This window comes from Ruditapes philippinarum, unplaced genomic scaffold (assembly GCF_026571515.1).
Source record: "Ruditapes philippinarum isolate M1 unplaced genomic scaffold, ASM2657151v2 ctg310_1_1_1_1, whole genome shotgun sequence".
NCBI classification, from domain to species: Eukaryota; Metazoa; Mollusca; class Bivalvia; order Venerida; family Veneridae; genus Ruditapes; species Ruditapes philippinarum.
Window position 1 is genome coordinate 26,439 of NW_026855716.1, and position 18,236 is coordinate 44,674.

Sequence of the window (18,236 nt, forward strand, 5' to 3'; positions counted from 1 at the left end):
GATTAAATCATAATATTTTGAACGGAATTCTTATACGTCGATCACATAATTATCGATATATATGTATCATTCTCATTAATATATTGTTTTTCATATTAATAGGAATAATGTTGACTCAGGAAACGTCAGCATTCATACTAATATTGCTCGTTGATATGGTATTTACTCGTAAGTTTTTTTTACTTCATGATAATTTGTACTTAAAAAATACAAAATTTAATGTGTAAATTTTAGTTACTTGTTTTTTTGTTGTTTTTTTCGTAAAAGCTTCTATAAAATTTTGACATTATATGATATCTTTTTTAAACTTGATTTTATTATTAATTTTTTGTGGTCACGTTTAAATATTTGATATATACATATATATTATATATATATATATATATATATATATATATATATATATATATATATATATATATATATATATATATATATATATATATATATATATATATAATGTTACAGAGCATATTTTAAGTTCTGTACATTGTATATTTAGAATTACAAATGTAAATATACACATTTGTAAAATATAAAAATGAAATGTATATTTACAGAATGCTCTGTTGGCTGCAAATCATGTTTTGAATCAACTTGCACAAGTTGTGAATCATCTTACTATTTATCAAATGGTTTTTGCTCACCATGCCCCGACAACTGTGAAAGCTGTAACAGTTACGATGACTGTACTTTATGTAAGCCAAGCAAGTTTGATTTACACGCAAGATGTATTTTCAACTGTGAGAGTAATTGTCTAAACAGTGAATGTGATGAAAATACTGGATATTGTACACAATGTCAGCCTGGTTTATATGGATATAAATGTCAACACAATTGTAGTTTATGTGAAAATGAACGATGCGATTTACGTACCTGCTCGAGTGGTTGTAGAGGAGCTGGATATTATGAGTATAATACCAGTGCTGAAACAATATGTCAAGATTGTCCGTCAAATTGCAAGCAATGTACGGATGCCAAAACATGTTATATTTGCAATTATGGTTTTCACCTCTATAAGTTTAATGACAATGTTCACTGTGTGTCATGTTTGCAAGAAACGCAATGTCCAGACTGTGCTATTCAACGTTTTAACCAGTGTCAAATGCATAACAATACGATATTATGCGCTGATTGTCCAGGACAAATATTCAATGGCAAAACATGCGTATCACATACATCAATGTGCCCAGAAGGATGTTCACATATTGCGATAATAATGGAATATGTCAAGGAAAATGTAATGAGGCTGGACTAGTGAAAAATGTTCCGAGCAATGTAGCAGCAAATGTTTAATGTACTCAAAAGATAACAGAAATAGTTGTCTACTGTGTATTGGTAATTTTTACTCAACCGATTGCAGTTTAGCCTGCAACCCGGCATGCATAGTAAAAAGTGATAAACATACATGTGAACATACCAACGGATACTGTTTAAACGGATGTAACCAAACATTTTGGGGCGATACCTGTGATAAAGCTTGTCCTGGTGGATGTAAAGATCTTAAATGTGTTAGAAACACTGGTATATGTACGAATGGATGTATGGATGGACTTACTGAAGATAGATGTACTCAAACGACCACAATCGGTAAACAATCTGCAAATGATTCCTCTCATAAGTTTATTTCAAAATAATATATTACTAAGTCTTTTTTTCTTCCTTTTTACTGGTATTATAGTGGCATTTAACAGATATTGGTCCGAAAGACTGTTTAATTATTTTAGTTGGCCAGCTCTGGAATCGAACACTCAATATCGAGATTACGAGTCTCTCGCTCCATCCGACTGAGCTTGATCTTAGACAACCGATAATGCAGTTTATCACAAGAACATTGTTTCTGTAATCAGTAAAGCAGAGTAAGCGTAATATCTTATGTACGTCAATGTTATATCTACAGAAACACCAGTAACAACAACACAGTCAACCCAAAAACAAACATGTGCACAATGCGACAATAAAGATTTTACCATTGGTTATTTCTCTGGATTCGGATCTTGTGCTGCCTTAGTAGTACTTGCTGTGTTCCTTTACATTATTAGACGAAGGTGAATGTATTCGCTGATATAGCTGTATAAAAGATAGTTGTTCTTCACTTATTTAATACTATACAAGATGTTTGTTCTTAATGCAAAACAAATTATTTTTACAGATGAGATAAATAATAATAATAATAATAATAATGATAATAAAAATAATAATAATTATACCAACAAAAATAATATAATAATAATAATAATAAGAAGAAGAAAATTATAATAATAATGATGATGATGATGACAATAATAATAATCAATTAATCATGGTGTTATTGTCGCCTTTTATCTATTATCTTCTAGACATGTTTGTACTTTCAAGTTTATTTTATTGGTTGTTACTTGCTTTTTTACCTGTCACTAAAATTGACATGTATAATACTATTATAAATTCTACGCTTTAACACAGGTATCTTGCAAGTATAAAGCCTCAAGACAACAAATCAAACATTGAAAATCCAACATATTATAACACTAGAATTGATTTCGGCGCTGTAAATGCTGGGTCGGCTGAAATGACTAATAATTACGAGAGTTTGGGTAATAACAGGACCACGGATAATGTATACAATGGTAATTGTTATGTGACTTGATTTACCTAGAATTGTGATAATTTTAAGAACTTGAGTCATTATTTTTGTTTATGATTGTTTATTTTGATTAATTAATTAATTAATTAATTAATTAATTAATTGATTAAGGATATATTATGTTATGTACTTGTTTATTTATTCATTTACTTATTGGTCTATTTATTTATTTGATATTAATTTATTTATTAATTACTTTATTTATTTATTTATTTATTTATTTATTGGTCGATGTAATTATTTGTTTATTTTCAGATCTAGGAACACCATTGTCATAGACGCGACAGAAATGAGTTTTAGTGATTAACTAGTGAAAACAACAAAATGAATTGTTACAGTCAGACTGATTATGTGGTTTCTGGGATCGTTATGATCATCTTAAAGGCTTATATAATCACTTCGAAAACGGCTTATATTCATGATAAGCTACTTGTATTAGGGGATGAAACTCTATTTCCTTCTAGCATATACTAACATGTAAAATACGACTAATGAGTTTTTCAAAATTATTGTACCTTGTTATTTTTTATATACGTTTTTTTCTCGAATATTTCAATCCTGAATTTGCAATATGAAATTTATACTTATATATAATAACAACACATTTTACATTATTTGTTTTATAATTTGTGGTTATAACATGTATACCATTATTCTTGAAATTATATAATATACTAAAAGTGTTTGTTGATAAAGTATTTTATCGTAAATACTTCTGCATGATAGTTCCCAATCAATTTATTCTGTTTACCTACAAATAAGACTGATACAATCTGGACAGGGCTTATACATTAAATGCGTCTTTAAATATTTTAATTCAAATTACGAAATTTATAATGTTAACAGTCGGCTGAACGACAATTTTGAAATGGTCGTTGTGATATATTTACGGTAAGAAAATAAATGTTAAAACAGCTTTAAGACTATATTTCAAAACATATCACTTAAATGTGTTTTAAATAAAGTTTGTGTAATTGTTGTTAAGATATTTTATTGGCTTTCAATCTTGAACATATGTTCGACATCATTAAGTTATGATCATCTTACTTTTTATCAAATAGTGTTCGTTTATTGTGCTATATAGTTTGGTATTATTGCTTCAATAAATGTACTTCATGTAAACAAACATTATATGGTATTCATGTAAGTTAAACTTTTACCAGTGTTGATAATTGTCTTATAGTAAATATATAGAGGATCCGGTATATTGTTATCAATCCAAGCCTTGTTTCTATGTGCTTATATGCAAGGTTGTAGATCTGGGTATTATCAGTATAAAACCGGTTGAAAACAGTATATCAAATTTGTTCGTCGCATTGCAATCATTGCTCGAATGTTGGAACATGTTAATTATACAATGATGGTTTTCATCTCTATAAATTCGATGGCAATGAAAACGGATTCCCTGAAGAAGAACACCAAAGAGCCTGTTCATGTACGAAACTGAAAATGCGAGTTACTGTCCCTGCGCCCTTAAGTAGAAAACAAAGACTCAAATACTCAAAAGAAAATAATTGAAATATTTGTCTACATTGCAATGGTGACATTATTTTACCAGAATGTAGTTAAAATATAGAAAACGGAATGATTTAAGAACGCCCGAAACGACAAAATTAAAAATGCTGCAGGCTCTTTTTGATTGTGCCTGTTCATGGACCGGCTTAAGCATAATTCGACATTTAAACATGAACATGGTGAAATTTTGAATTTATAAACATCAGCAGATGTGTTCACATGGCGGTTATCATGGAACCTTCAATGTGACACGTTAATGCCATTCCATTTCGGCCATCCATTATGTTCAGTAAGGGACAATAAAAGAACATGTGGACATGCAGATGGATAGGCTTAAAATGAGTGTATACAAAGGTCTTGGGGCGAAACCTGAAATATGTCAGATATGTTACAGGAAACCTGTAAACATGTTTTGAAGGATGCAAAGATCGATATCTAGTAGACATATATTTTCAAAATAGTACAGGGGTTCGAGTATGTATATATAGTTTCTATGATGAAGTACATTTTATGGATATAATAATATTTTTACAAAGGAATATTATCCTACGTTATACATCGATACAGAAAGTGCATAGATTTAGATAATTATAGGACCTGATAAGTATTAAGAATAAATACTAGAAAGCGAGCATTAATTTGTCAATAAAAAGACAATGCCAAAGAGTACACAACTGTTTACAAAGACTTTCCTGAATTTCTGAAAAGTATATATAATATTGATAATCCGATATATCATGAAACATTCTGTTAATAAGGCTCTTCAGTTCTTGCATTTACCTTTACGTTGTATATAATATTTATGCTAGTACATATACCACATCAAGTTATAACCACATCTACGTCACGCATAACTGACCAGAACCTCTGTATCCTTTTACTGACATTATGCTTATATTTACTTTTCTATTTTATTTCCTTCACTTCAATTACCTCCTTTTTAAGTATTTTTGTTTAGTGTATTTACAGCAACATTTTATTTTCTTACTGTCGAAAATTGTTTATTTTCATAATTTATTGCTAGATTAAATTGTGAAAGTGCTTTTTTAAATCTTACCTAAATCATTAACTCATGTGTTGATAAAGCATAGAATGTCTTTCATCAACATATATAGGTATATAACGATGTATTTCAAAATACTTTCCTCTGCTAGTAATAAATTCAAGATACATGATTGATCAAAGAATCCGTACATTGGCCGCTGTCTTTATACGCGTTTAAGTAAGTACATAATTCATCTACGTCGCGTGATATTTCATTCAAAACTTCATTTTTTATATTATGGAAAGCACGCCTGTAATTTTTCTTGTCACGTGATACGCTATTCGCACGTAAAAACATTACAGGCGCGTGATTAGAAAAAAATTGTAAACTCCTGTACATTGAAATAGTAAATCTAGAAAAATTACATTTATCAGTAAAACAACAAGACTTTCACCATTATGTGTATAGGATGTACAATGATCCGTATTAGCATCTTTACTTATACGGCCATTTACCACACGAAGGTCTAATGCTTTACATAAATCTAACAAAAGATCGCCAAAGCGATTTTATCCTTGATCTGTTGTTGCACGTAGTTAATATTCGTCCACTGAAAAATTTTGATCTCATAACTGTGAATCATTTTCTTTTACCAATGCCCGAGATTAAATCACTCGTATTCAATACATAGTATCTCGTGCTAGCGACTTCATTATCTCGTGCGCACGATTTAGTAAGTCGTGGCCACAACATAGTATCTCGTGCGCATCACTTAATATCTCGTGGGCACAACTTAGGAACTCGTTGTCACAACATAGTATCTTGTGAGCAGGAGATAAATAAATACACACACATTTCACATCTGTGCCAACGTATGAAACTGTTTATAACCATTTAAGTTTAATTTATAATTTTACTCGTCCATTTTTCATTTAAAAATATCAAATCATACTTATCAGTGAATTGTTTAAATGGGGGTATGTTATTTTCTGTTGGGTTAATCCCTCAACATTCCGAAATAAACACTTTATATTTCTCCTATTATTTTCCTTAATACGAGTATCGCCACGTTTGCCATCGCTGTATAATTCACCTTTGATGAAAAGTTTGCGTGATGTATGAAATATTTCTTGCCTTGAGAGCGCACCTCAAGCATAATCGTGACGAGGCGTCTCCCGGTCGCTTCAACGTCTTTCGGTATTGTTGACTTAAACAATATGGATTTGTCAGCCTACTCGCGTTTGCACGCACTCCTTTTCGGGAGAGATTGCAAATTTTGCGACGACGGGTGTTACTTTATTTGAATTGAATGGAATTGAATTTGAATTGTACACGCCGATTCTATGAGCAGTTTGCAAAGTTATTGATTTCTTAGCATTTTCATTGTTCATTTTGTTTTCAATCAAGTCATGAGCTTTTTCTCAACATACTCCCTTAGCTTCCGTTATCCCGAAAAATAAAATAGTGTCCCGCATACTTGTTTTTTTAACTTTAAAAACGTCATAGTACTCTAAAAAGGCAGATTATTTAAATGCTTTAAGTATTAATACATACTTTTATGAAGAGACTTTTCTCTTTATATTCAAAATATTTAAAATAGAATTTTCGCTGATCCATGGATAAAATAAGGAAAGAATATACTATCAAAATGTCGTCGTCGATTCGACCTTATAACTAAATATTTTTATAATTGATATATTTTGAACAGCCATACAAATCGTCACATATATGTACTGCAAATGTAGGAAAATATTTTGTTTATAAATAATAAAATTGATAGCAAATTTTTAATTTAAGACAGTTGATAATGCGGCTGGAACTTACATTTATCATTAATATCTGTTTAATAAACATCATAATTATATAACAGTCTATCCGAAAAATATCACATTGACATCCCTTATCTCAATCATCACATATTGTATAATGTTAAATTGCTACTGGAAAATATTGGACGGTCACGAGGTACAAATTCAGATTTTTGATTGGCTAGATTTATTAGACATATAATAATGTAAGATAATAATGTGTATAACTATGGGATAGTGATGTTCTTAAAACGGCATCAGTTGTACTAGCAGTGAATGTTGATAAAATATTTGCTCGTAAGTACTATAACGTCATAATTAATTATCAATATTAACAGTTGAAATACATCATTTCTTGATGAAGATCAATTTATGATACATGCAAATAAAAGGGTAAATTCGTTTATTATATGATTCTTTAATACATTTTATCTTTTCCTAAAGTAATTATTATTTACTAGTTTAATAGATTTTATTAGAGTTGATGAATTAAAAAATAATACGATTTTGTTCGTTTTTGACCGTATCAATCCGAATATTTTGAACCAAAAATTAAACCATTAAAGGGAGTCACTAATGCATATCGTATGTAATTAAATCTAAAAATAATCTATTGAAGAGAGACACTGATGCATACCATATGTTATTAAATCACAAAATAGAAGAAGGAAGTTTTGAACCGGTTTATCTGGTAGTGATTTATAAAAGGTATTTATATATCATATCTTTTGTTCGTTTCAGTGAATGTTTAGTGATATTTCTTACTTTTTGTGTGTGTGTTTATTTTTAAACCAGGAATAACGAACATTGTAGTAGTTCTTTTAATACAATTATAGGTATCGCTTCTTTTTTTACCTTTAAAATTCTGCATGCTACATTCGATATGTCTAATATATTTTATTGTAATGAATACAAATCACGAATACAAAAATAAACATACCTTTAATACTATTCTTGTTTTTTAAGCTTAAGATATAACATAATAAAAAGAAGAATAATTAAAGTGGCATCGTTTAGTTATGATAAAACATTTATTTTCCCGGAAGTTGATCACATTATTATCGATATATGGAATTCTCACTTGTAGATTTGCATAAATGAATATGGAATAATGTTGCGTAAGGAAATGTCAGCACTTATACTAGTATTGGTTGTGGATATGGTATTTACTGGTTAGTTATTTTACTTCATGATAATTTGTAAGAATATAAATGTGTGAATTTCTGTTAAGATATATTCTTTGAATTTCCTAAATGCATCTATAAAATGTTGACTTTTAAAAGTTTATTTTATTATTATTCCTAATTTTTTATGGTCAAGTTTAGAATTTTATATTTTTATAAAACAATCTTACATACCATTTTTGTGTTTTTTTTCACTTATAAAATATGGAAATAAATATAACTAAAATATAAATAGGCAAAGAAATATATATTTACAGAATGTTCTGTTGGCTGCCAATCATGCTCTGGTTCAACTTGCACACGCTGTGAATCATCTTACTTTTTATCAAATGGATTTTGTTCACCATGTCCCGAAAATTGTGAAACATGTAACAGCTACGATGACTGCACTTCTTGTAAGCCAAAGAAGTATAGTTTGCATGTAAGATGTACTTTCAACTGTGATGGTAATTGTCTAAATAGTGAATGCAATGATGATAATGGATATTGTACTCAATGTAAATCTGGTTTCTATGGACTTCAATGTCAACACAATTGTAGTTCATGTGAAAACGAACGTTGTGATTTACGTACTTGCTCGAGTGGTTGTAGAGCTGGATATTATGAGTTTAAAGGAGGTGTTGAAACAATATGTCTAAATTGTCCGCCAAATTGTAAACATTGTACTGATGGGAAAACATGTTATATTTGCAATGACGGGTTTCAACTCTATAAGTTTAATGACAATGTTCTCTGTGTGTCATGCTTGCAAGAAACGCTATGTCCTGACTGTGTTATTAATGGTTGTAACCAGTGTCAAATACACAATGGTTCATTAGTTTGCGCTGATTGTCCTAAAGGACAAGTATTCAATGGTAAAACATGCGGATCACACACATCATTATGCTATAAAGAATGCTCTACGAGTTGTGATAGTTCTGGAATATGTCAAGGAGAATGTAATGAGGGCTGGACTGGAGAAAAATGTTCCAAACAATGTAACAGCAAATGTTTTAAGTGCTCCAAAGATAACGGAAATAGTTGTCTTCTGTGTAAAGGTAATGTTTACTCAACCGATTGCAGTTTAGCCTGTAACCCGGCATGTATAGTACAAAGTGGTAAACATACATGTGAACATGCAAGCGGATATTGTTTAAACGGATGTAACCAATCATTTTGGGGCGATACCTGTGATAAACCTTGTCCTGGTGGATGTAAAGATCTTAAATGTGACAGAAACAACGGTACATGTACGGATGGATGTAAGGATAAACTGACTGGAGATAATTGTACTCAAACTACCACTACCGGTAAAAAGCATTTTTTCTGTAATGAATTCATTTCAGATTGTTTTATCAAGTTTAAAATTACCGAGAACATAGATTGTTTATTACTTGTTGAGAACAAAACACTATTGGGGAGCCATCACACTATACTTACATTGTTGTTAAGTTAATTAAAGATTTTAGATTTTTACAAATGTGTGTCTTAAGGCTCTTAAGAGGAATTGAACAAATTTACTTGTAAACTTAAATAGTTTTGCTCATGGCAAATATTTCATTATCGGCAAATATTAGCACATCCTATTGCTCAATCCTTATACATGCATCATTATGTATTTTCCTTATACTTTGCATCTGCTTGATTTGATCATCATTGTACGTGTATTTGTTATTGTTATTTGAATTTCTTATTTGGGACAGAAATAACAACTAGTCAAACAAGAGCAAGTTCACACGAAACTTTAACTGAGGGTACACAGATGGTAGTACAAGAAAAGAAAGACAGCAACGAACTAATCATAGGTGCATCAGCAGGAGGAGGCGTTCTAATCTTGATACTGATCATAGTGGGAATTTGTTTGCTAAAACGAAGGTATAAACAAATTTGCATAAGACTTCATTACTTTTATATCATTACTCGTATGAATTATTTTCTGTGAACATATTTCATTCACTCGGAATACCTAACACAAAGCTGAAGTTAGTAAATAAAAAAGGGCTTTTAGCAAATGTATAAAATAGCATCAATCATTCATGACGCATAAGTTCATTTAAAGACTTTAACCTGAAATAAAAAGATCGATGCGTGTGTTCATTATTTTTGGATTGAATATTCCGTTTTTATATTTAGGTTTACATATTACATAATATAATATGGATCGTCCTTTAGTTTTATTACAAATATTGCATTATATGGAAGAAATTTGTCCTTTATTCAACAGAAAAAAATCCCCGACAGAAGAATCCAGTCAACATGAGGCAGTTATTACAGAAGATCAAAGTATGCATTACATAAAGATATTTACATGACTCATGTATGCATATAACATATATTAGCAGTAGTATACAACTTTAAGTCGTTTAAAATAACGACAGTGTTACAGTGTGGCATAAAATCAATGAAAATGTTTTTTTTTTTTTTTTTTTTTTTTTTTTTTTAGTTTTTCATAATCCTCAACCATTACATCACATAATCGTTAATGTTTAATGAGAGAAATTGATATTTCTTGTAATTATATAAAAGTGTTACAGCTATTCATTTCTTCTATGATTTAAGATGTTTATGCAAAACCAATGAAAAAAACGGAAGCAGTTGAAGAAATTCAGGACTACATATATGCACAACCTAACAAAACACACAAGCTGAAGAATCCTAGTACGAGAGAAATTAGCAAACCAAAACCAATGTATGATAATTTTGCCATAGACTTAGATGATAGAAAAACTGTCTCAGATGGTACGTATTCCACTATCACTATTGATGGAGATCTTGAAAACAAAACAGAAGAAGAAACGGATGTTGATGAAATAGAATTAGAAGAATTAGACGAAGGCAGTTCTAAACTTATCGAAAAAGGTTTTTTTTTCATTGAATAACCGTATTCGTATGGGATGCTAAGATAGCATGTATGTATAGTATGTCAGTAATATTTCTTACCTTATTGTCAGAAATATCGATTGTATCAGATATAAAGTTATTAACAGATATTACATATTTTAGAAGATTAATTACTTTTTTCAAGTAGTTTATTTATTGCGTGAAACAACTGCAAAACCTCAATGTATATATAGGATCATTCTTAAAAAAACAGGGCATTGTAAATTACAGAAGTAAATCCACCGAGTGCTGATTTGTATTACAATACAGCGAGTCTACTTAGAACCCGGATTCAAATATCTGATCTACTTGAATACACTAGGAAGAAGACTGATTATGAAGATGAGTTTGAGGTTGGGTATTAATTGCATATTTCATATTACTGTACCTGTTATAGGATAGGGGGAACTTAATATAAGTTTTTATAGTTTGAAATAAGATAATATTAAACTTAAATTATTGTAGGAACAATTAAATGTTGGTATTTAATACTGCTAGAAATGTTAAACTGCGTAAATTAATTCTATCGGTTCAATAGATAAACCTGTATTTATAATTATATTGATATAGAAACGATAAATTTGATGATACATAATAATTCAGCTATTTCTACGTTTGGTGTTATATTGTTTTGAAATTCATTTTCAATTTAGAAATTACCCAAAGGATTGACAAGGCCTTGTGACGAAGCTCTAACGAGGTATAATCGCAAGAAAAATAGATACAACGGAGTATATGCATGTAAATACTTGTTCTTTTTTTAAGAAATCTTTGTAAGGTTTGGCTGGTTCCTTTTTTTAGTTACAAAATTGATTGACGTTATACTGTGTACTTATATTTATAATGTACTTTTAATTTATACATACTATATCTCAGAGCATTTTATGATTCATTATTCAAATTTGATGTTTAGCAATACCGCTACGGTCTTATACAATCATGTTTTAATTAATGTAAAACGACACAGAGAAGACATGTTAAATTCTTAACGATATACACTATAATTAAACACTGTATGAATACATAGTGTCATTGAAAAAAAAAGCAAAAAAACTTACACTTTGTTTTAAGAAAGAACCAGATTATCTTGACCAGTCACAGGGAATACACATTTCAACTACTTTTGTCCAATTACGTTTGTGCATTCTCTTATTCAAATTAAACATAAAATATCCGGTGAGAATATCCTAGCTTTTATCTTATGTCTGCAATACTTTTTTACCCAAAGGCGAGCGTAAGATATCTTTAGTTAATTCGAGCATTTAGGAAGATCGTATATTTTCTGCTGTTTCAGATGATGCTACTCGTGTTGTCTTAAAAAGTAAAACCTATATCAACGCAAACTACATTGATGTATGTATAAACACACATACTTGTTTGATTATTTTTATAAATTTTTATATAGGAATATTTTCATGTTTAGCGCTCCTTTCAACATACAACTATTTTTCACTGACAATCCTATGCTAGACATTTGATATTTTGTTAAAGTAAAAATAATAACTTAATATTAATAACTGATGCAGCTAAGCACACTTATGCCTTGAATTGAAAAAATGCCATCATTTTTTAAAAATAATGTGTGCACAAAAAATAACAAATGTGTTTGCATTGCCATGGACAGAACATTGGTTTGACTGACCAGATAATATTCATGAATTATCAGTATTTGTATATGGATATTTTTATAAAGAGATATTTCACATCTATTTATGTTTCATAATTTAGGGGCACAAGAAGTCACCAGAGTACATAGCCTCTCTCGGTATGTATACTTGGTTTAACTTATATATAGGAATAATGATTTTTAAAAAACGATTTAAAGCACAGTACTATTTTTAATTAATAATACTTAATATTGCAAAGATATACTGTTGAAGGTAAGCGGAATTCTACAACTTTCGGGTATCATATTTACATCAATATTTCTCATATATTTTTTCACTTATTTCAGTTATATTATTTGACTCTTACTTGGGGTGTCATTTTTACATCAGTTTTTCTCTGATATTTATTTACTCATTAATGTTTTAAGGACCAACTAAGGATGCAATGAATGCTTACAAAGACTTTTGGGAGATGATATGGGAAGAAAAAACAGATAAAATTATTATGTTGACCAATCTAGATGAGTCTGGGGTTTGTATATTACCATACTTGCCAGAAAAAAACTTGATTTAGTTTTGTATTTTTCCTGATTAACTTGGCTTAATATATAAATACCTGGTCAACGATTCAGCCTGATTAAAACTTATTATTTTAGAATCAATAGAAACAATTTCTATACACTTAATGTAATAAAATTATAAATACACTGAGAGTTAAATGCATATATCTAATAATTATTTCATTTTAACTTGTGTCACGTATAATTTGGTAATACACACAATAATTTAATAAGAAACATAAAAAAATCATGCTTTGCTTACTTCATAGAAAATGAAATGTGAACAGTATTGGCCAGATCAAGGGAAAACAAAGAATTACCATGGATACAAAGTGATGTGCATTGCTGAGATAATATTTTCAGAATTCACTTTAAGGGAGTTTTCTGTTGTTGTACAGGTATGTTTTATCGCATCAAAACATAAATATACGTTGAAATGACCTTTGATTTGTTTAAGACATAAACGTTCTACTTGTTTGATCTTCCTAATATGTTGAACAAAAATTATCTCTATCCCTACGTTATAGTAAATTGTCTTTAAATTATGTGCATACTATAGACCTAAAAAGATAATACACCATTTATAACAATGTTTTTTTTTCAATTTCAAAGGGTTCTGAATCAAGGAAAGTAACACAATATCACTATACTGCCTGGCCTGACCGATCAGTTCCAGATAATGTTGCCTCTCTGATAGAGTTTAGAAACAAAGTTGAACAATCAAAGTCAAACGATGCTTGCCCAATGGTAGTGCATTGCAGGTATTTGTTTGTATTGATATAATATATATGACTGATAACTGCAAAGACTCGCCAAACCATATATCGTCAGATGTCAACATACACATTACGAATATTAATCTCAAGAATTAATGCATGTATTAAGAATATAATGCAAATATTACTACATGAGTGAAATGACTCAAATCAAAAGAAAAAGATATTTTGAGTTGTTACTTTCAGTTACAAAAGAAAACAGTTTACATTGATATCGATTTTGATACTATGTAATTTTATCATCCTTTAATGTTTTTATATACCAGTGCAGGAATCGGTAGAACTGGAACCTACATCGCATTAGATACACTTATACAGGAAGGCATGAATGATAATTATGTCGACATTTTTGGTCGTGTGATGGCGCTACGAGGACAAAGAGGTCACATGGTGCAAAACTTGGTATGTTATTATATATGGATGATATTTGGTATTTTTATGATTTGACATGATATTAGTTATTCAGAACCATGTATTGTTCTTCCTCTTGTTTAGGAACAGTACATATTTCTTCATCGGTGTCTTCTGTATGCCCTCACGTGCGATCCAGATCCACTTCCGATAACACATATTCCTCGCATCATGACAGACGATAAAACATCACATCAATTTCAGGTACATATGCATATTTTTAAAACTATTTGTGTAATTAAAATAACTTTTTATTTTGAAATATCATTCATTCTTATAAATAAGAACAGTATACTGACTTTAATTGTCACAATCGACTTATTCAATAAAAATAATGACGGAAAGCTTTTGCTGTTTAATATAGTCCACTTGTTGCACGTTTAGTCCTTAATGTTTTTTTTTTCAAGTCAATCCTTTTGATATTGGGGATTTGATAATAGTTATCACACTTACATTACCTCTTATCAATCTATTCACAAGTACTTCGATTTAAGATTGAAAAGTTTATTGCTGCATCATATAAATTATACGGACTACAGTTGATCAATTATTAGCTACTAATGTGTATTGAAGCTACTAAATGAACATGAATTATCTAAGTAACAGGTAGCTAAAATAACTTTACAAAACATTATACTGATCTTTTGCAAATATGTACATTCATTTCAAAAGCACATTATGCCTCAGAAACAAACAAGTTTTTTTTTTCTTCAAAAAGGGCAGACATGGAGTTTTAACTGTTTGATTGATGGTTTTTGAGCATGTTTGTCAATTGAAAAAAGAAGTGCTAAATATAAAATTATCAGTCACAAATGTAACAAATTGTAAACAAAGTAGTATTTCGAATTTCATACAACACAAAATCAATATAACTTTAATTATTGCTAAAAAGCAACAGAGGAAAATCCATGGTTCAGCTTATTGGCGAATATGTAACACATTAGTAACTATAACAGGATATCATAAAAAAAACACTTTTAAGAAATAAAAATGGACCTTATAACCAATTTATGTCAATAAATTTTATTCAAATCTCTATACAAACAATATGTAATTGGATAAGATGACCTCCTTTTATAACTATATACCCTTAAATAATGATGACTGTGGATGTATTTTTGATCATTTCAGACATTTACTGATGTTGTTATGCCGAAAGACTTAAATGGGAAAGCATCTGCTAACAAGAAATTAAGGAAGGACAATAGACACGGAGCTGACATTCCTTGTATGAACATTTGCATTACATTCTCTTATCTTCTATATAATTTATAAATTATGATATTTTTTTATGATTAAAAATATGATAATGTTAAAGATCTTTTCGCTGTTAGTGATGATAATAAGTCAGTGCAACAAAGAGATGGGGATAATATATAAAATACATTTTTAATTACATAAAATGGAAGTAGAATTTTGACTTAATGATCGTTTGGCAGACAGAGTGGATTAGATTTACTAAATATAAAATAATTATTAAAGTAAGCATAAGTTTAAAGCTGTTTAAAAAAGATTAGACAACCAACCTGTAATTCATAATTGTGTACAAACCTTGTTAAACTTAAAAGTTTGAACACTTTTTTGCATTTCAACAATATCACATTACCTATAGTCATTGTGTAGGTAAACTTCCTTTTTCATTCACACTTATAATACCAGACTGTAATAATAGTAGATTTCAATAGAAAATAACCGTCGGTAAATATACCCTATTTGTATGAAATTCTCATTTGAATAGAAAACCGTGGCTATTCAGTGGTTGTTTAAGTTTGCATTCAGGGTAAATACCCTGTTGTTCATTAGGAAGTGATTTAAAGCCGAAAATAGATCTTTATAACATTAAACCATCAAACAAATTTACATTCAACATTTTGAGGCTTTAATAAATAACATCCTATTTTTTATGTATAGGCGATGATTACAGAGTGAGACTGTCATCAACAAAGCATGAATACATAAATGCAGTTTATGTAAATGTAAGTTTATGTTTTCAAGTGAAGTTATTTTGATTTCATTTGAAGTTTCGATTGTCGCCCTTTTCAATATTTTTTCATGAACCTTGCTTGCGTTGCCTCCCTTTCTTTTAGTGAATATATAGATAGCCTTTTTAATTGAATTTATACATGATGCATTTAAATTGTATAATTATAATTGGCATTTTAATAATACTCTTTTATTATATCAGCACACTTTGGATATATGTAAGCTATTAACAGTCACAGATATTTTCAAAGATCTTACATTATTGTTGTCATTGTATATTAAATTTCTTTTCACTCATCCCAGAAAGTTATGAAGTTATGAAGTCATATTCCCGCGTTATTAACTGATTAGATTATTAGACTGATTTAATATATGTCTAGTTCTATGTAAAAAAAGGAGGTGTTGTAAAAGCTTTCATACGATGTATATGATTACTATCAAAGTCAAAATATACTTTAAACGGCATCATTAAATTATAATGTTACTTGAAATTATATTTAACTAGTATCTATATTTCAGGGATACGAAAATCCATACAAATTTATTGTTACACAGACTCCAATGCCGAATACAGTTGAAGACTTTATATCGATGCTTTATCAGGACAAATGTGCTTGTGTTATTAGTTTGGACGACGAAAACCTGAAAGATAAAGTTAGTGCACATTTATAGATTATCTGGATTGTTTTAGATAATTATATGTAAGATTTTATTTAATAGTATTGGTTGGCAAATTAATCCATACCTAACATATTTAATTTCAGTGTCGTTTTACAACAAAATTTAATGCAATACAAATGCTTGCTATGCAATACAAATGTTTGCTATGAAAAAAAAATGTTTGGGGGTGGGGTGGATAAACCAAAGACTCACCTTTAAGGCTTAAAGACTGTGATAGGTCGTTGAATTCTAAATCATTTTGTTTGTATGTTACTTATGTACTCACCGAAACATAAATTAGACTGATTTTGAATTTTGCTAAAAATTCTTATCCAAAATTAATGTTATAATTGTTTTTTACAGATGTTCTTTTTTAATTTCATATTACTAATTTTCAGTCTGTCGGACATTATCTACCGCAAGATGGAAAGGCGTTCAAAGTTGGTCATTTCCAAGTAACTTGTAAGACGGTTGACACAACGGATTATGGTACAATACGGGACATGACAATATCGCGCACTGGATTGGTATATGTTCCTTTTTTTTAGCTAAGAATAATTATGCCAAGATCTTTTTGGTGACCAGTTTTATACATATAATTCAATTCCTTTGCCTTTTTCAGATTTTAATACTTCTGTGTTTTAAATACATCACATGTTCTTTGTTTAAAGGTATACATTATCCTGCAAGGAAAAACGAACATTTAGATTCAGCAAATATGTGCAGGGGTTTTTCCTAGTAACTTTTCAGGAATCCTTTTTGTATCTATCATTCATTTTCAATCCAGAACTTAATTATTAATAAAAAAACCGAGCTTCGCCTTCCCAGTTGTAACGTAATCTGTACACATAATATACATATTTTATTATTTTTCATTAATATTATGTAAAACTTAAGGCAACTTTGTTACATAAAGCTCTTTTGGGAGCAACATTTGAAACATTAATTTAAAGGGTAAAATGTAGAAAAAGCCCACAAAAGTTAGCTTTTTTAAAGCGGGCAAAGGATTTTGAAAATGAGGTCAAAGGCAAAAAGAAATGAAAAATCGATTTTCAGTTTGTAAGAAATTGATTAAAAAATATTTTTAAAATAAATTTTTCATATTTTGGGTTTTAATGCTGATCCGTATAAAGGGGATATTAATTATTGTTTGGTTTTTGTTTGTAAAGCTAGTTTTATACCGTTATAAAAAAAATGCAGCAGAACCTAGGTTTTCCAAAAAGGGGAAAGTCCCCATACCCCTATATGGGGGTGGTGTGAGT

General features: G+C 29.6%; 2 protein-coding genes across 2 annotated transcripts; both read left to right on the plus strand.

The window, feature by feature from the left end:
- Positions 1–854: 854 nt before the first annotated feature.
- Positions 855–3,757, plus strand: LOC132744199 (uncharacterized). Its single transcript, XM_060732822.1, has 4 exons — positions 855–912; positions 1,901–2,048; positions 2,446–2,609; positions 2,882–3,757. Exons 1-4 carry the CDS (start codon positions 855–857, stop codon positions 2,902–2,904), a joined length of 393 nt encoding a protein of 130 aa, XP_060588805.1. The 3' UTR covers positions 2,905–3,757.
- Positions 3,758–8,045: 4,288 nt separating this feature from the next.
- LOC132744192 (receptor-type tyrosine-protein phosphatase kappa-like) lies at positions 8,046–17,793 on the plus strand. Its single transcript, XM_060732817.1, has 18 exons — positions 8,046–8,096; positions 8,354–9,407; positions 9,801–9,972; positions 10,322–10,380; positions 10,657–10,956; positions 11,209–11,330; positions 11,631–11,718; positions 12,272–12,330; positions 12,706–12,742; positions 13,013–13,116; positions 13,414–13,542; positions 13,757–13,905; positions 14,187–14,322; positions 14,416–14,535; positions 15,463–15,559; positions 16,243–16,307; positions 16,834–16,968; positions 17,373–17,793. The coding sequence occupies exons 1-18, from the start codon at positions 8,046–8,048 to the stop codon at positions 17,520–17,522; spliced, it is 3,027 nt and encodes a 1,008-aa protein (XP_060588800.1). The 3' UTR covers positions 17,523–17,793.
- The last annotated feature ends 443 nt before the right edge of the window (positions 17,794–18,236 follow it).